The following is a 20,139-nucleotide window of genomic DNA, read 5'->3' as shown; positions in this document are numbered from 1 at the left end:
TTCTAAATTCATGGCTTTGGGTCAAAGTAAAACAAAGAAAAACTAAAATTGACTTTAGGGGGCTGGAGAGAAAATAAAAGATATGTCACTTGCCATGCACATGGACAACCTGGGTTCAATCACTGGAACTTCATATGGTCACCAGAGAGTAGACAGGTGTAAACCCTCCCAATAAAATTAGAGAGAGAGAGAGAGAGAGAGAGAGAGAGAGAGAGAGAGAGAGAGAGAGAGAGAGAGAGAGAGAGAGATGTAGATATCATTTCAAGGTCTCATACATGCAAAGCAAGTGCTCTCAGCACACTATATCCCTGACTACAATATTGGTTATTTTTTTAAATTTATGTATTTCTTGGGGGTTACTCCTGGTGATACTCAGGGGTTACTACTGGTTCTGTACTCAGAAATTGTTCCTGGCATTTCTCAGGGGAACCACATAGGATGCCAACGATCAAATCTGGGTGGAGTGCATGCAAAGCAAGTACCTTACCCACTATCTGGTTCTATATCTCTAACTCTATTTTAATTTTTTTTTTTACTAAAATTCTCCAGGAACAGACCCTCAACGCAGAACGAAGAGTAGCCCCTGAACACTGCTAAATGTAGCCTAAAATCCATGCCCACCAAAAACAAAACCAAAAAAAAAAAAAAAGTTAAAAAATTTTTGATGGGGTCGGAGAGATAGCATGGAGGTAGGGTGTTTGCCTTGCATGCAGAAGGATGGTGGTTCAAATCCCGGCATCCCATATGGTCCCCTGAGCCTGCCAAGAGCGACTTCTGAACGTAGAGCCAGGAGTAACCCCTGAGCTCTGCCAGATATGACTCAAAAACAAAAAACAAACAAACCCCACCCCCCAATTAACTTTTGATCCATCGAGATAATGCAGCAGGCCTTGTATGCACCTGACTCAGGTTTGATCCCTGAGCACAGAGCTAAAAACAATGCTTGAGCCGGCCAATGTGGCTCAAAATTATAAAAAGAAAACATGATAGAGCAAAATTTATCAATATATTTAGTATATACCACTAAAAGAAAAAATGTTTGGACTTCCCAAGCAGTACTCATGGAGTTTAGGAGCCTCTCCTGGCAATTTTCAGCCACTGAGCTCATACTTCAAGGCAAGGGTCCAAAAACAAAGTGCTGTTCAAGCCCTGAGGTGCCAGGGATTGCCCTGGCAGTGTTCAGAGACTCCAGAGCTATACCTAGTGGTGCCTAAGAGACCAAGCAGTGCCAGGGATAAACAGTTGTGTCTGTACCATTACTCTGGACCTTTAAAAAATTAAGTCAGAAGATAGTTACACAAAGCTATGAAGATTCCTCATCTTACAATGGCCAATATCTTTTTTTTCTTTTTCTTGGTTTTTGGGCCACATCCGGTAACGCTCAGGGGTTACTCCTGGCTATGCCCTCAGAAGTCACTCCTGGCTTGGGGGACCATACGGGACGCCGGGGGATCAAACCACGGTCCGTCCTAGGCTAGCGCTGGCAAGGCAAGCACTTTACCTCTAGCGCCACCGCGCCGGCCCCATACAATGGCCAATATCTGAAAAGTGTATGAAAATGTCTCCATTGTTTAAAAAGAAAATTTCCATTAAGTGTATTTTCACTTTAAAACTGATTTTTAAAAAGGGATTCTGATATCAAAACCAAGTTAAGACTGTGCCTAAAAAAAAATAAAAGACTATGCCTGTAAGAGTATTTCAAAGAAGGGGCCGGCGAGATAGCTTGGAGGTTTGGTGTTTGCCTTGCATGCAGAAGGTCGGTGGTTCAAATCCCCGCATCCCCATATAGTCCTGAGTCTCTCAGGAGCGATTTCTGAGCGTAGAGCCAGGAGTAACCCCTGAGCACTGCCGGGTGTGACCCAAAAACCAAAAAAAAATAAAAAAAAAAAGAAAAAGAATATTTCAAAGAAACCAATGCCTAATTTTCATGTCAACAGTACAATATATATATATTTCTGATCAATGTAATAAAGGGGAGATTACAAAGCCCAGATCCAGACCCAATACTACATAGTAAAATGCTGACATGAGGCATAAGCATTATAGATCATCCATTTCTTAGAAGAGTCCCTTTCTTGATTAAATATGACTTTAATAGGAAATGTAAAAGGGTAAACAATCTCAAGGCTTGGAAGCACATGGTAATTCTTTGGAAAAGAGATTTCACAATAGTATCTGAAGGATAAATGTTCATTCTCTACAAAGGGAATTTGAGCATTTGAGGTTTGGAAAGGTTTATAAGGACTGAGTGCTCTTCCCATCAACTGGTATGAAGACCAAGATGAAACAAAGAATTATCTCAGAGTGCATAGTTTTATGCCTAACTTTTATGTAAGCAAGTTGAATAAGGAACACTAAAAATAAAAACTTTGAATTGGATATATTTAGTGAGAAACAATCAAATTTGTTAGATTATTGTTCCTGTTGCATTCTAGTATTTTCATTTTAAATACTGAGAAGTTTATCATACTCTTAAAAACTGTAAATATATATTCTCCAAACTAAAACGAAAAAAGTTTGGAAAGAAAATGAAAACTCAATACCAACAACCTCAAAGAAATTCATGTGTTTTATGAAATTCAATTTCACAATATACATAGTAAGAAATTAATATTTTCATTTCAGTATCTGGAGATTTTTATTAGAATATAATTAAGTCTGTGCAAACTATTATGCTTATATATTGGTTTGGGGAACACATCTAGCTGTGCTCAGGCTATTAACAGCTCTGCACTCATTCCTGACAGACTTGGGGTGGGTGTTGGGGGGCTACAGGGAATCAAACCCAGGTCTGCCACATGCAAGGTAAGTGCTGTATTACCCTCTAGCCCTAAACTGGTATTTATAATAAGCTTACTTTTTGTTTCTGCTTAGGCCTAAAAAACCAACAACTAATAATTTTTCAAAATATTTTAACTATTAAAAATTCCTTATTTTACATTTAAACTGCACTTCCAATTGTGTCTGATATAAATAAACTCCACCCCCAAAAGTCAACTCTCTGTTGTTTTAGTTAAAAATTTTAAATAACATTACATACAAGAGAATAAATCTCAGAAATAATCATGTGGTGCTATCTTCCTAACAATTTTGAGGCAGGGATTGTGGTCAGTGCACTTCCTGTTTCCTATGCAAACTATGATCAAATCTTGGCTAAGGACTCACTGTACTTTCTCTTATTTCCGTCTAACTCAAGAAGAACATTACAATTAGAGGGAAGGCATAGAAATAACCAAGTGACTCCAATGCAAGTGTACATGGAAAGAGAAATCTTATCTTGCAAAACAGTCCAGTATCCGCATTGTGTTTTCTTATCACTATTATTTCCGTTTCTTCCCACTTCCAACCATAAATCAACTCAGTTCTGTACAGAAACCTCTTATTAATTCAATATTCATTCAGGACATTTTAAAAATAGTCCAATTCTAAATTGACCACAGAATACATACAAATTCCAGAAGAAATAGAATTAAAGGGAAGGCAAAGGGCTGGCAGTGCATATGGAGGTCCAGGGTTCAATCTCTGGGACAGTGTGGCACCCTGAGCACTTCCTAGCTGATCCCCAACTACTACCAGGAATGACCCCCATGATCCATCTGTGAGTGAGGGGAAAAAAAATCTAGTAAAAGGCCCTAGTTATTAAACTTAGGGCTAAAATATACCTTTACATTTAAATATACCTTTACATTTTCTCAAAACCAGGCAGAAACTGGGGTAAAAGCGGTGGCGGTGGAGTGTTTGTCTTGCATGTGCTAACCTAGAAGGGCCGTGATCCCTAGGCGTCCCATAGGGTCCCCCAAGCCAGGAGCAACTTGTAAGCACACAGCCAGGAGTAATCCCTGAGTGTCACCAGGTGTGGCCCCAAAACAAACAAAAACCCAGAAACAAAAAACAACCACAAAGAAACAACTAGGCAGAAACTAAGGTAAATATTAACCTTCAAAAGTGTCCAGGGGTGGGGTGGGGGTGGTGTCAAGAGAGGTAGAAGCAGCAATATATGAAGTCAGTGCGAGAGAGAGAGAGAGAGATAGAGAGAGGAGAGAGAGAGGAGAGAGGGGGAGAGAGAGAGGAGAAGAGAGAGAGAAGAGAGAGGAGAGAGGAGAGAGGAGAGAGAGAGAGAGGAGAAGAGAGGGAGAGGGAGAGGGAGAGGGAGAGAGAGAGAGAGAGAGAGAGAGAGAGAGAGAGAGAGAGAGAGAGAGAGAGAGAGAGAGGGGAGAGGGAGAGGGAAAGGGAGAGAGAGAGAGAGAGAGAGAGGTATGCCTAGGCACATCTGTCCAAATTTTTGTTAGATTATTACAATCTAATTTTTGTTTGTTCTGGGGACGGCCACTACAGCAGTGCTCTGGGTTTATACTATTGGATGTGTGTTTAGTTACCACTTCTGGGGGGCTTTGGGGAACAAATGAGGTGCTAGGGACAAAAATCCTAATTGGCCATTTCAAGGCAAGCACTCTACCCACTATACTATATCTCTCAAGTCCCTATAACTTGATGTTTTAGAAATAATAAACATAAACTCTTCGTAATGTGCATGAATTTTTTAAGTAAATTTAGAAATTAGGTTCTATAAACAAGCTGTAAAACTTACTGGATTGTCACCTCCTACTCATAAAACTAAATTCAATATTCCCTTAAGCTTCTTTAAAATGCTAAATATAGGTATTAGAGAAATAATACAGCAGATAGGACATTAGCCTTGCATGCTGCTAACTGAGTTTGATCCCTGGCATATTATACGGTCTCCCAGCACAGCTGGATGTGGCCCCAACACCAAAATATAAATAAATACTAAGTAAATTTTCCAAAACTACTATCATCTCAACTGTATCAGACAGTTGATTATTAAGTACTCTAAAAATTCTACTTTCTTTCTCTTGTTTTTTGTCTTTTTTTTTTTTTTTTGGCCTATTTTGGGTTTTAGGATCACAACCAATAGTGTTCAGGGGTTACTCGTGGCTCTGAGCTTAGAAATAGTTCCTAGTAGGGGATGGGGAACCATATGGAATGTGGGGTGAATCAAATAGCCCTACTTACTATACATTTGAGCCCAGTGTATTTTCTTTCTCTTAAAGTAAGTGAATACTTTCAGATCAGTTATTTAAGATATTTAAATATATCAGTTAAGTAATTAAAACTACTATTTTTAGTGGGTCTGGGGAGGTGGTATAGTAGTTAAAGAGCTTGTCTTGCACACAGCAGACACTGGCTTAATCCTTGACATCACATATGGTTCCCTACGCACACCCAGGAGAGATCTCTGAGCACTCTTAGGTATAGCTCCAGAATGAAAGGAAAAATTTTTTTCCTAACTTATGTAAAGCTCCTGTTAACTTATTAGTTTTAGGGAGCAGGTTACACATAATGCTGCAGAAAAAAATGTTGATAAAAAAATCACTAATTGAAAAATGTACAACTCACAAGAAGAAAATTAGACATTTTAAAAGATGACTCCAAGAAGAGTATATGAAAAAAAATGTGAACCATCCACTAGAGAACAATCTGGCAATGAATTTTAAATACTTTTGGGGACAGCAATTCCAATTAGGGCTATACCTGCAAACTATACCAAAAAATAAATATACATAAGGATACTTTCTGTAAAAGAATAGAGGGGATCATAAAAAGTAAAAAGTAGCTGGGAAAGGGGGTACTGAAGATTTTAATCTAACAAAAACAGGTTATTAGATACAGCAACAATAAAATCATGCAAATGCAGTTTAGCCCGAGTTTATGTCTGAGAATTTCAAAGTAAACATGTCTTTCTTTGTCAGACCTTCATCTTCAGTATAAGTAGTTTCCCAAGTAGATGACACTGCCCTCTAGAGGGGCGCTGTCTTGAGGGGTGGTGGGGTGGGGCAGAAGTAGCATCAGGTGCAAAGGTAAAAAGGGGCTGCATTTCCCGTTTGTTCCTTTAAAGGAGGGAGATTTCCAGGGTGACAGTGAGTGATTTGTTTTTTGTTTTTGTCTGGAAAAGAGAGCAAAAGGCCAAATAACTTTGGAAATCTCAGACTAGAGGGATAGTGCAATGGATAGGGTGCTTGTCTTGTGCACAGCCAACATGGTTTTGGTTCCCAGCACTCCATATAGTTCCTGAGCCTGCCAGGAATGATCCTTGATCCCTAAATACATACCTAGGGATAAGCTCTCATTACGTTCCTCCCACCACCAAAAAAAAGTGTTTGGAAACCTCTGAGAGTCACTCAAATCTCCTAAGTAGCCTCATATTAACTACTTTTAACATGTTATATTTAAAGGCCTTCTAGAAATGTAATCTGTATCATCTAAGACAGAAAAACACTATCCAAATAATAAGAGAAAAGGTCATACCTTTAACTGTTTTTATAAATGCTTGTTTTTCTTTAGTTGGGTCTTTTTCATCCACTAAAATGCCATGAAAAATACGCCCAAAAGTACCTAAGGAAAAAACAATAATCAGTCCATAAAATTATATGTATGAAAGTATATGCTTCTTGGCATAATATAATTTAAACATAATAAGGGCATACATTACTCTAGTCCTAGAGTAAAAGATTCAATCTTTACTTTGAATGACTACTTGAAGTTCTCTGTAACTATCTTAAATTACTTTTACATATACCATATATGAGTTAAGAATGTAACAATTATTTCTAAATTACCCAAAAAAACTAAATAAAATAGTTAGGGAAAAGTAATGAGATATTCACAGACAGATCTGAGTTTACAGACTTTAACCTTATAAAGTGACAAAGGAAAAAAAAAAAAAAACAACACTTTTCTTATAGCTGCAGAGTTTAGGACAGTAGCATCAAAGGCTGAGGTGAATAAAGACAGATGCTCAGACTAATCGAACAGAACTATAAACTTTTACCAGAGATTGATCCTCAGGTATAAGGTCATATAATATTTAGCTAAGAATATCATCAACAATGAAAATGAAAGCCTTCCCTCTAAGATCAAAGTATGTCTCTTGCAAGCAAAAATAAGTTCAGTTTTATTTCTTGATTCAATCAGTTGTTCTGTACCTTTTGATAAGAGAGTATAGTCCACTGACATTTAGAGAAATTATTGATGTGAAGGAATATACCACCCAACATTTTTAGTGGATTTTGGTTACTTTTGCTATTCCACATTTATTGCTAATTTAGGAAAAAAAAAATAGTAATCCATTAATTATCCCTAGAGTCCGGTAAGATGCAACAAATGTTTTCAGCTGTTGTTTTTCTGAAAATGTTTTTTGTCATTCCTCAAATTCAAGTTAAACCTTGAAGGACAAGGATTCCTGGCTGCAGATATTTTCCAGTCAGGACTTTGAATATATCGTTCTATTCTCTTCTTGTTTGTAGTTTCATTTTGAGAAATCTGATATGAACTTTATGCTGTTGTTCTTGTACTTGAGGTGCTGCTTTATATATCGTTCTATTCTCTTCTTGTTTGTAGTTTCATTTTGAGAAATCTGATATGAACTTTATGCTGTTGTTATTGTACTTGAGGTGCTGCTTTAAGAAGCCTATCCTCTCTTTCTTTGGTTCTTGTCATTTTTTAACACTATGTTTCTCTTTTTTTTTTTTTTTTTTTGGTTTTTGGGCCACACCCATTTGACACTCAGGGGTTACTCCTGGCTATGCGCTCAGAAATCAACCCTGGCTTGGGGGTACCATATGGGACGCCGGGGGATCGAACCACGGTCCATCCAAGGCTAGCGCAGGCAAGGCAGGCACCTTACCTCTAGCGCCACCTTCCCGGCCCCAAGAATATGTTTTTTTTTTGGAGGGGGTTTTGGTTTTTGGGTCACACCCGGCAGCACTCAGGGGTTACTTCTGGCTCTATGCTCAGAAACTGTTCCTGGCAGGTTCGGGGGACCATATGGGATGCCGGAATTCAAACCACCGTCCTTCTGCATGCAAGGCAAATGCCTTACCTCCATGCTATCTCTCCGGCCCCAAAAGTATGTCTTGATATTGTTCTGTTTGTTTGATTGAGCCACTCTTTGGGCCTCCTAAGCAGTACACAAATACTGTACAATACAGTACACAAGTACCTCCTCAGGCTGGAGAAGGTCTCTTCCACAAGTCACCCTCCCCTTTCACTCTTTCTTATCCTGAAATTCCTATGATTTAGAAGTTCTTCTTGCCATTAAATGTTAAGTTTATCTTCATTCCTTTTCTTTGTTGGGGGTCTAGAGGGCATAAAATACTGGTGCTCAGGAGTAACTCCTGATGGTGTTCAGGGTGACCATATGTGGAGCTCGGAATGGTACCAGGGTTAGTTGCATGCAAAAGCAGCACATTAACCCCCCTGTATAATCATACAATCTTTCTGGCCCGTCATTTTGAGAGGTGGGGGGGGGGGGTTTGGGTGACAGTCAGCAGGCTCAGGGCTTACTCCTAGTCCTATGCTGAGGGATCACTCCTGCTGGTACAACTGACTTAGTCAGTGACTGAGGACTGTGATTATATGAGCCCAATCACAGATGTTGAGCTTCACAATCAGAACAATGAGGCTGACGGAGAGTACAAATTTTGAAGTGCTTTAAGCCATGGCAGTGGGATGGGTAGAGGAGTTCACATCAGGGAATTCTGCTACTTTTTGTGCCTCTGAGATTGCAGCTCCCAGCTGTTGCCATCTGTGGCTTGGGGACAACTGTACCTTGTCTACTATGCTTTATACTGCCAGCTCCTATTTAAGACAAAATTGAATCTTTTTTGATCCTTTTTTTTTTTTTTTTTTGGTTTTTGGGCCACACCCGCCAGTGCTCAGGGGTTACTCCTGGCTGTATGCTCAGAAATAGCTCCTGGCAGGCACGGGGGACCATATGGGACACCGGGATTCGAACCAACCACCTTAGGTCCTGGATTGGCTGCTTGCAAGACAAACGTCGTTGTGCTCTCTCCGGGCCCCTGATCCTTTGAACTAAGTATTCTGTAGCTGGAGTTGGAAATTAAATCTAGTATGGGCACTCTGGCACTGTGCGGACTTCTATCACAAGTGTGTGGATTGTCCTTCAGCTGAAATCTGAAGGCTGGGGTCTACTGCAGCAGGTCAGAGGTTGTAAGTGTGTCAAAGTGGGACAGACTAAGCGTATAGAGCCAGAGCTAAAGCTCTAATCCTTTGCTGGCTGCAATCAAGGTTTGGACTCTGCTTGGGCAGTGCTAACTTTGGAATGGCTGTTCATAGTGTAAGCAAAAAAGAGGCCATACTTCACTGGGCTTAAGAAATCCTGAGATTGTCCTGGAGAGATAGCACAGCGGCATTTGCCTTGCAAGCAGCTGATCCAGGACCAAAGGTGGTTGGTTCGAATCCCGGTGTCCCATATGGTCCCCCGTGCCTGCCAGGAGCTATTTCTGAGCAGACAGCCAGGAGTAACCCCTGAGCACTGCTGGGTGTGACCCAAAAACCAAAAAAAAAAAAAAAAAAAAAAAAAAGAAAGAAAGAAAGAAAGAAATCCTGAGACTCTGCAGGTTGAGATATCCTGTACAAAACTGAATTCTGTGAGAAGCTGATACACCAGGAATTTCTCTGCTAAGGCATGAGAGTAGCAGGAGCTCTGGAGGCCAGCATGTGGAAGCCAAGTCAATACTGCAATTCTACTTACTGGGCATGGCTCAGAAATGGTGGCCCCCTTCGGCCAGGAGTTGCAGCCCGCCAAGTCAGTTTTCAACCTAGATACTGCAGGTATAAAACCAATACATCCTTCACACTCAGCTGTCTTCCCATGGTTGGCTACTCGACTCACATGACCTTTTCTTTTACAGTCCATTTCTTCCCTCTTCCAACTCAAGGAAAGCAATCTTTAGCTTTGAATACTCAGGGTTTTGCCTTCTAGAGCTGATTCTACTGAAGTGCTGGGAGAATGTTTTGTTCTTCTTCTTTTTTTTTTTTCTAATGTTTTTTCCCCAGTGTTTTTCTAGAGTATTTCCTCAGCAAGTCCCCTCATATGATGAGGATGCTATTGCTCTGTTCAATTTGAGTTCTTTGTGTGGCTGCTACATGAGTTCTTGCAGAAATGTTCTTTTTGGGGTCATCAAAGGCCCACTCTCTACCACTGTTTCCTTTGTGAAATGAACATAATTTTAAAATATCCTCTTACAGGCCTAAAAAAACCACCATCAAGGATGAATTATCAGGTTCAGAATTTCCTCTTTTCCTCAAAATTATACTATATGCTATACATTATCTACTCTATACCATTAGAGACCAAAACAAATTGCAAATGAAATATCCTATATTGGTCACTCATTCCTTGACTTTTTAAAAAGATGCTATGTTATGTTCTATTTATTCTCTTCAAGCTCCAGAGAAACCTTAAATCTAGAAAATACTAGAAAATAGCCTAATAAAATGGTATCAATGCCATCAAAATTAGGATTCCTCCCCCAAAATCTGTTTCAATGAGAACAGCTCAAATCCCTACCCAAATATTCCAAAATGAATTATGGAAAGGGAGAGAAAAGTAACAACCTGGAGAGCACACTGTGTATTTTGTTACTAATTTATTTCTAATCTGGTTCTCATTTCTCTAATAAACTCAAAAAGGAAGCAAAAACCAACATGTGGATATTAATATCTACCAAATACCTATTTTGTGTTAGCTCTAATGTATATTTTTTAAAATAATAGTTTAAATAATAGGTTATAATAGTGTTTAAGGGCATACTGTTATATACCACTGAGTTTATAATTTTGATCTACTGAACACAAACACCATCCACCACCACTACCAACAAAAGGCTCATGTTCTTTCACCCCTATCTCTATGTCAACTATGGTCTGACATACTTCTCTCCCATTCTTTGTAGACTAAAGGTTAGAGCTATGATACATACCTCCTTTACCCACCACCCCCACCACCTCTACAACTTCTAGCTAAGATCAGACTATCTAGTTCTACTGCAAGGTCCCATACGAAATGAAATATGTGACTGGGACTAGTATTACTACCAAGCTTATATATTCCTGCTAGCACCCCCACACTACCTTCCAGAGAGAAAACAGACTGAGTTCTGCAGAAAATTGATCATCTTTAAATAAGAGCTAAACAGAAAAAAAAATACTTTAAATCACAGACATGTTTTTTTTTTCTTTTTTTGGTTTTTCGGCCACACCTGTTTGATGCTCAGGGGTTACTCCTGTCTAAGCCTTCAGAAATTACCCCTGGCTTGGGGGACCATATGGGACGCCGGGCGATCAAACCGCGGTCCTGATTCTTGGCTAGCGCTTGCAAAGCAGACACCTTACCTCTACCGCCACCTCACCGGCCCCAGAATCACAGGCATGTATTTTAATTAATTTAAAAGTAATTTAAAAGTCAAGAATTGCAACAGGATATATTAAGGAGCTAAAGAAACAAAAATAAGCATCAGTTTTCTAACTGCTTTCTAGCTACTGATGAAAGAAAGAAAGGAAACACAAAAGGAATTAAATTCTTAAAATCTGAAACAAACAAAAATGCTATAGTATTAACATACAATCTTCTTGAAATATAAATACCTTCTTGAAGTACATCTTTTAAAGTTATCCTCTCCCTAGATATTGCTATGTCCTTCACCTTGGCTTTGGCTTCCAAAAGGGTGACACTTCTAAGGTCATTCTTCTCTATCCGCAAGGTAGGATAACCTGAGGAGCCAACAAAGCCAAACCAAGAAATATAAATACCCTTATAATGGCATAAGTGTAGACGAATTCTGTTAGAACCTCAGGACCCAAGTCACAGAAATAAATAAAAGAACTATAAATACATGAAGGCACATACAAGAACATGGAGCATCACCGAGTGTGGCCCAAAAACCAGCCCCCCCCCAAAAAGAAGAAAGTAAAATAATAGCTTTACTGCTACCTTCACCCAAATAAATAAATTGAATCAGTGGATTTAACTTAATCTTTCCCTTTTGAGAGGAAAAGGGGGAATTCCCAGTTGTGCTGCTCAGTACATAATTCTGTGTTCTGCACCATGGGTGCACTAATGGTGGGGTGCTAGGGACCAAAACCCAACTGGTCACGTACAAGGCCTTACCCAATGTACTATTATCAGTCCTATCTCTAACTTGTTCTTTTTTTTTGGGGGGGTGGGGGGGGGTTGGGTCACACCCGGCAGCACTCGGGTTACTCCTGGCTCTGTGCTCTGAAATCGCTCCTGGCAGGCTCGGGGGACCAGATGGGATGCCAGGATTTGAAACACTGTCCTTCTGCATGCAAGGCAAACGCCCTACCTCCATGCTACCTTTCCGGCCCCCTGATCTTTCTTATACATGTATTTCTCCCCAAAGATTTTCTAATGCCGTCTCCCACCAAATGAACTTTTGTTCAAATAATAATGCATAACTGCAGAAGGTACTACTAGTACCTTAATTATCTCAGACAATGATCCATTTAAAAAGTAATTCAACAAAAATTTGTTTACATTTTGTTTCAATCCACTAGTCATTCTTCTTCTTGATGGTCAAGTGGTATCACACTAGAGAGCTCAACAAGTCTTTAGCAATTTTCTTAATTTGGGCTCAACAATGTGTCTCTACCTGTAGTGCACATACTTGGCCCACTCCTGGAGCAAATTTTTCTGAAGCATCTCAGTGGATTTCCTGTTTTGTTTTATTCTTCAGTGCCAGGAATTGAACTCAGGCTTCACACATGCAAATCGAGTGCTTCTGTCACTAAACTATATTCCTGGCTCAATCCTGGTCTTTTCATGTGAAATATATTCAAGGACTGCAAAAGGGCACTGGGTAAAAGCAATCTTTTCTTTTTGAGAGGGGTGAAGTGGAGAATATGGGCTACTGTTGTGGTGCTCAATGGTACCCTGGCTCTATGCTCAGGGAACACTTCTGGCAGAGCTCGAAGAACCTTATGCAGATTCAGGGATCAAACCAGGGTTAGATATATGCAAGAGCTTTATCCTCTGTACTACTTCTCTGGTTTAAAGCAGATATTCTTTTCTTTTTTTGGTTTTTGGGCCACACCCAGTGATGCCCAGGGGTTACTCCTGGTTCTGCACTCATCAGTTGCCCCTGGAAGGCTCAGGGGACCATATGGGATGCCAGGGATCAAACCTGGGTCCATTCAGGTAGGTCGCATGCAATGCAAATGCCTTACCACTGTGCTATCACCTCGGCCTCAAGGCAGATATTCTTTTTTTTTTTTTTTTTTTTTTTGGTTTTTGGTTTTTGGACCACACCCGGCAGTGCTCAGGGGTTACTTCTGGCTTTCTGCTCAGAAATAGCTCCTGGCAGGCACGGGAAACCATATGGGACACCGGGATTCAAACCAACCACCTTTGGTCCTGGATCAGCTGCTTGAAAGGCAAATGCTGCTGTGCTATCTCTCCGGGCCCCAAGGCAGATATTCTTAATCTTATTTTATTAAAAAGCAAATGCCAGCCAGGTAAATGCTTATACGAATGTAACTAATAAATCTTGAGATATAACTTATGGCCCACTATTCTGATATTCTTATTTGTATCGTTAGTGGTCTCATTATATCTACATTATACTCTAAGAACAATTTTTTTCTTCCAGATACTTATATGTTTTAGTGCAAAAAACTTCCAATAAAATCCTATTCACAAAGGAAGGGACTAGAGCAATAGTTAAGTGGGTAGGGTGATTGCCTTGCACACAATCAATTAGGATTCAATTCCCCAGCCTTCATCTGGTCCTCCAGGGCCTGGCAGGATTGATTCCTTTCAGGAATAATCCCTGAGCACAGAACCAAAAACAAAAATATAAATGAAATAGGATCAGGGCCGGAGAGATAGCATGGAGGTAAGGCGTTTGCCTTCCATGCAGAAGGACGGTAGTTCGAATCCTGGCATCCCATATGGTCCCCTGTGCCTGCCAGGGGCAATTTCTGAGCATAGAGCCAGGAGTAACCCCTGAGCACTGCTGGTGTGACCCAAAAACCAAAAACCAAGAGAAAAAAAAAAAAAAAGAAAGAGGAGGGAGGGAGGGAGGGAGGGAGGGATGGAGGGAGGGGGGGAGGGGGGAGGGAGGGAGGAAAAGAAAAGAAAAGAAAAGAAAAGAAAAGAAAAGAAAAGAAAAGAAAAGAAAAGAAAAGAAAAGAAAAGAAAAGAAAAGAAAAGAAAAGAGGATTCTCACGACACTGTAAAACCGCACAAAAATTTTAATTTTCTGTGTTCATGCAACTCAATAGCTTGGTCTATCCAAATATCTAAAATACTCCTGAGTTTCTACTAAGTGGTTCTGTAGCCTTTAATAGAATTAGTCTATAGAAATCTTCCAAAGTAAAAACCAATTATAGTCATTAAGCTATGTTTTACTACTTAATTTTTAGAATGTTTCATTGAATGTTCCAGAAGCAAAGGTTGAAGATCAACCCGAATTCTATGCATCATATATCTAGTACGAGAGTGCGCGTGCCCCACAGGAGCCCTAACCATGGGAAACAATGGAAAAAATCAGCTTTAGAATTAAATTAACTCTTACTGGTGATAGGTGTTGCATTGTTTGGTGTGTCAGCTCTAAGATACTGAGTCGTCTGGGTAGATGGTTGAGAAAGTCCTTGAGAACTACTGCTGGCACTGATGCTGCAAACAGATTTTAAGAGAAAATATTTGGCAGGTCAATTTCAATAAGAAACTTCCTTTCCCCCAAAATACAAAATACACAGTCATTATAACCAAGTCCTGGTGGAGATCACAATAATTCACGATCTCCAGCAAAATAATATTCCAAAATAAAAATTTGGGGGGGGCCACACCCGGTGACACTCCTGGCTATGCACTCAGAAATCGCTCCTGGCTTGCATATGGGGCGCCAGGTGATCGAACCCTGGTCCATCCTAGACTAGCGCATGCAAGGCAGACGCCTTATGGCTGGCTTGCGCCACTGCTCCTCCATAATAAAATTTAACCTACTTCATACTTATAGAGTGTATTCTACCTTCGTAACAATTAAGCAGTATCTTTGAGTACTAGAGATAATAGTCCTGAACTTCAAACAATGAATGAACCATTAAAGAAATCTAAATCATCATTGTTCAGAAAGATTCAATTCCGAGAATTAGACAGGTTTTAAGAAAGTTAAATGGGGACCTGAGTACAGTGGGTAGTGTGTTTGCCTCTCACATGGCAAACCTGAGTTTGATCCTTGGTGTACCATATGGTCCCCTGAGCTCGCCAAGAGTGATCCCTGAATGCAGAGCCAGAGGTTACTCCTGAGTACCACCAGGTGTGGCCTCAAAACCAAAACAAATAAAAGATCCAACATAAACTTTGAATTACTATTACACAGCTTGCACATTTGAAGAAATATCAAATCTAATCAAATGTAACAACATGCTTAGACTTTAGGAAAGCTCAAGTTGTTTCAAGTTTGTTTAGTCACATACATTTTTGCTGCTTCCACTTTCCTAATCCTATCTTTTGAATTTTTAGACATTATCATATCTCAAGTATCTGGTGGGAACATATACAAGACATCACACATGCAAAACATATACTCTACAATCTAAGCCATGTTTCCAGACCTACAGCCTCTGCTTAAAATAATAAATAAGTCCCAAAGACAGTAGACTCAAGTAACTGCTAACCCAACATTCAAGATTGCTATATTTTAGTGCCTTTTCAATAGTAACACCTTACTCAAGGGCACATTTCAGTTTCACAGCTCTTATAATTGCTGGGCAGTGGGGAAGTTTGGCAATCAACAAGGGACCTGTCTTGAATACAGGAAGGGGGTGGGTGAGGAGGGAGATGGGGGAGCATTGGTGGTGGGAATGTTGCACAGGTGAAAGGGGCTGTTTTTATGACTGAGGCCCAACTGTAATTTTGAAGAATAAATGGTTTTTTTAATAAAAATTAAAAAAAAAATCAACGTGGGTACTAGGCTCAGATGGCAGAATGTCATCAGCATTAGAAAGAGTATCCATGTGCCTTCAGTTACAGGCCCTACAAAGTCCAATCAGAAGCCCCAACTTCACAAAAAATGCAAAATCATTTCACTGACTGCCCCAAGCACAATAGTGATGGTGATTAGGAAATACTATACAATGACCTAAATGAGTTTACATGTGTACAGGATAAAATAACAAGAAGATGAAAAGCATAACATTGAAATCAAATCTGCTAGCTCGGTACACATTAAAAAGAACAAGAGCAACCATTGCTGGTGCAGAGGAGAAAGGAATTCTTATTCACTGCTGGTGGGAATGTTGACTAGTCCAGCCTTTTTGGAAAACAAAATGGACATTCCTCAAAAAGCTATAAATTGAACCCTCTTATGACCCAGCAATACTGCTCCTAGGAATTTACCTTAGGGTCCCAAAAACAATGCAGAAAAGCCCTCTTCATACCTATGTTCACTGCAGCATTAGTCATAATAGCCAGAATCTGGAAACAACCCAAGAACAGATAAGTGGATAAAGAAACTAGGGTACATCTATACAATGGACTACTCTGCAGCTGACATGAAAAATAAAGCCATGAAATGTGCTTATACATGGATGGATATGAAGAGTATTATGATAAGCAAAATGAATCAGAAGAAGAGGGATAGCCATAGAATGATCGTACTCATTTGTAGGATAGTATGGTAATAATATCGAAAGGCAAGAAGTCAAGAGGACTGGTCCACGGTAGGAAGGCTGCTACAAATAGCAAGAGGAGTGCAGTTAAGAACAGAGAAAGGGGCTGGAGAGATAGCACAGTGGTAGGGCATCTGCCTTGCATGCAGCTGATACAGAACAAATGGTGATTTGAATCCCAGCATCCCATATGGTCCCCTGTGCATGCCAGGAGAGATTTCTGAGCACAGAGCCAGGAGTAACCTCTTAGTGACGCCAGGTGTGACCCAAAAACAAAAAGCAAAAAGAACAGAAAACGAATATTATGACAATGATATTTGGAACTGGGTGCTGAAAAGAGGTAAAAAGTGATATGTATGATACTCCTTCAGTAACAATATTGAAAACCAGGGTGTCTAAAAGGAAAAGAGAAAGTGAGAGGGGGGACAGGGAGGAAGGAGGATGGGAGAGAAACAGAAATACTGGTGGCAGGAAATGTCCACTGGTGGCTGTTGGAATATTTTATGACTAAGACTCAATCAAGAACAAATTTGTAACTGTGCATTTCATGGTAATTCAATTAAAGAATTTATTTTATTTAAAAAATAGATCATTCTTTTTAAACTGACAGCTCTATATAGTACTAGCTACAGGATCAGTGCAAACTCATCTTTTGGACCTTCAAATTCCCCGTAGACAGAGGAACATAAAACCACCTTTTAACAAAATTGCTAAAGAAATTACTTTTGGGGGGGAAGGGTCACACTCCTGGCTCTATGCTCAGAAATCATTCCTGGTAGGCTCGGGGACCATATGGGATGCCGGGATTTGAACCACCGTCCTTCTGCATGCAAGGCAAATGCCCTACTTCCATGTTATCTTTCCTGCCCCAAGAAATTACTTTTTTAAGAAAAATCATTTACCCCATTGTGATTTACAAAGATATTTATAATTCAATTTCAGATTTTCAGAATCAATCCCACCACCAATGTCAATCTCCTTCAACTGAAGTTCCCAGAGTCCATCTCATGCTACCAGACCTTCTTCCCCTACTTGCCAGCATAACAGGCCCATTTTTTTTATTTTGGTTGTTAAAGAATTGGTCTCAGGTTTTCATTGTTGTTGACTCTGACTTGGATATTTATTTCTGTGACTTTCTTAACACCACCGAAGTACCTGAGATCTCTTAGGCCCTGTCCTCTATCCTTTCATATTTGTGTTTCTCCTTCTCCGCTCAATTTCTTTCCTTTTTCCCTACTAAACTCTGGGTCCTAAAGTGTTTTCAACAACGCCCATTTAAACCATTTAAAAAACAGACACAGGTTGGGGCTGGAGTAATAGCACAGCAGTAGGGCGCTTGCCCTGCATGCCACTGGTCTGGGACAGCCCTGGGTTCAATCCCCATCATCCCATATGGTCCCTGAGTCTGCCAGGAGCCATTTCTGAGTGCAGAGCCAGAAATAGCCCATAAGCGAACAAATACAGGTAGAGTCACACCCACATCCCACAACTGCCACCAAGTAAGCAATGGCCCAGCTTCACAGCTTCACCAATAAACTTGAAAGAGATAAAGCCTAGTCACTGAAATTCCTGGGCCCACTTCAAATCTTGGAGTTCTTGGAGCACATGGTCAGAGATACCTTCACTTCCCAGTAGGAGCAACCAAATTAGATGGGGCTAACTAAGCTCAATAAACAAAAACAATAATACAGACAGCTCAACTAACAACAAAGAGCTGAGTAAACCCCTAGACAATTTTCACAAATTGTGAGATTTAACAATTTTTACAAATTTTCATTACTAAAATATTTTTTGATAATTTCATTAGCCATTTTGTTGTAACAAGCAATGTAATTTTTTTGTGTGTGTGTGCCTGTTAAGGAAGCAGGCTTGGGTAAAGGAAAAGTCACACTGGTGGTGAGACTGATATTAGAACACTGAATGCCTGAAACAACTATATTACGAACAACTCTGTACATTGTTTTAAATTAAAAAAAAAAAATACAGAGGGGCCGGGAAGGTGGCGCTAGAGGTAAGGTGTCTGCCTTGCAAGCGCTAGCATAGGACGGACCGTAGTTAGATCCCCCGGCGTCCCATATGGTCCCCCCAAGACAGGGGCGATTTCTGAACGCATAGCCAGGAGTAACCCCTGAGCGTCAAATTGGTGTGGCCCAAAAACCAAAACCAAAACCAAAACAATACAGAAATAAAGTATGTGAGTACTACTTAAATGTTATCTGTAGCCAAGTGATAGATGAATTAGATACAGAAACCTCAATTTTCTTTCTTTCTTTTTTTTTCTTTTTTTTTGGTGTTTGGGCCACAGCCTTTTGACGCTCAGGGGTTTCTCCTAGCTATGCACTCAGAAATCGCTCCTGGCTTGGGGGAACCATATGGGACGCTGGGGGATCAAACTGCAGTCTGTCCTATGCTAGCGCTTGCAAGGCAGACACCTTACCTCTAGTGCTATCTCTCCAGCCCCTTCTTTCTTTTTTTTAAATGCAGAAATGTTCATTTGAGTTCAGGCAGCAAAGATAATTTTAAACAATTTGATATGATCAAATTTGATATAAATTGTTAATTGATTTACTGAGTGATACTTCAAAGTCTTAATTTTCTTATGAGCTATTTCTCTCTATTAATCAAACAGTAGGTGGCACTATTATACCACTAAAGGATTAATTCCCCTCACCTTTCTAAACACACAGATAACAGGGATCAAACCCAGGTCTACACAAGAAAGGCAAGTGTTCTACTACTAAACTGCGTCCCTAGCTCTACTTTAAATTTCTTTAAAAGACTGTGAGTATAAAAAGACGTTATGAATATTTTCATTTACTTAACAGGTGTTAATAAGCAAAGCACTATGTTGAATACAGAACAAACATTCTTTGAAAACCCAAATTCGCTGTAATAAGAGTAAAAGGGAACAGTCAGGAATCTATTCCTGACGCCTGTTAAAGTCCATTTTAAACAGACATAACATAACAGCAGGTAGGAAATTAAAGAAAAATATACCAGACTAAATAAATTCACTTGATTTTTCAAAGCAAATATGAGTACTTATCAACACCTAGCCCTATTTTAGAACTCTGGATTAAGATCATCATTCTTCTTCAGAGCACTTGATTTGTACTCTTCTATTTTCTGTGTCACTCATTTATCTGTTTATCCATTTAGTAAGTGTTCACTACTTGCCAAATACTGTTCTAGATGCTAAGCTGAAATAGGAATATAACAAAGACTCTATCCTGATGAAGCCTACATTCCAGCAGGGAATTTGTTTAATGTCTGTTTCACCCAGGCAGACATTTATAAACTCCTTGAAAGAAAACAAAAGTGCCTGTTATTCACTCCCAATCCAGCATTTAAGCCAGTGTCTGCCTCAGTAGGGCTCAAAATAAGTCTCAGCGAATATTCAATAATAAGCAAGAGCTTGGGGCTAGAGAGATAGCACAGCAGTAGGGTGTTTGCCTTGCCCGCAGCTGAATCAGGATGGATGGTGGTTTGAATCCCGGCATCCCATATTGGTCCCCCGTGCATGCCAGGAGTAACCTGAGAACTGTTTGGTGTGACTCAAAAAACAAAAAAACAACAAACAAACAAAAAAGCAAGAGCTCAATTAACATTAATCCAATCAATGAA

General features: G+C 39.9%; 1 protein-coding gene across 1 annotated transcript in view; it reads right to left on the bottom strand.

Moving 5' to 3' along the window:
• Nucleotides 1–20,139, bottom strand: part of RYK (receptor like tyrosine kinase) — a 144,321-nt gene that overhangs the window by 24,683 nt on the left and 99,499 nt on the right. Inside the window, exons 11-13 of the mRNA XM_049775616.1 lie at nucleotides 14,418–14,518; nucleotides 11,470–11,595; nucleotides 6,299–6,414 (exon numbers count right to left, since the gene is read on the bottom strand). Coding sequence (XP_049631573.1) covers nucleotides 6,299–6,414; nucleotides 11,470–11,595; nucleotides 14,418–14,518 — 343 coding nt within the window. The remainder of the gene's footprint in view (nucleotides 1–6,298; nucleotides 6,415–11,469; nucleotides 11,596–14,417; nucleotides 14,519–20,139) is intronic.

The sequence above is a fragment of the Suncus etruscus genome, chromosome 6 (assembly GCF_024139225.1).
Source record: "Suncus etruscus isolate mSunEtr1 chromosome 6, mSunEtr1.pri.cur, whole genome shotgun sequence".
NCBI classification, from domain to species: Eukaryota; Metazoa; Chordata; class Mammalia; order Eulipotyphla; family Soricidae; genus Suncus; species Suncus etruscus.
The sequence above is the reverse complement of the archived record's forward strand: the minus strand, read 5'-3'. Positions and strand labels throughout refer to the sequence as shown.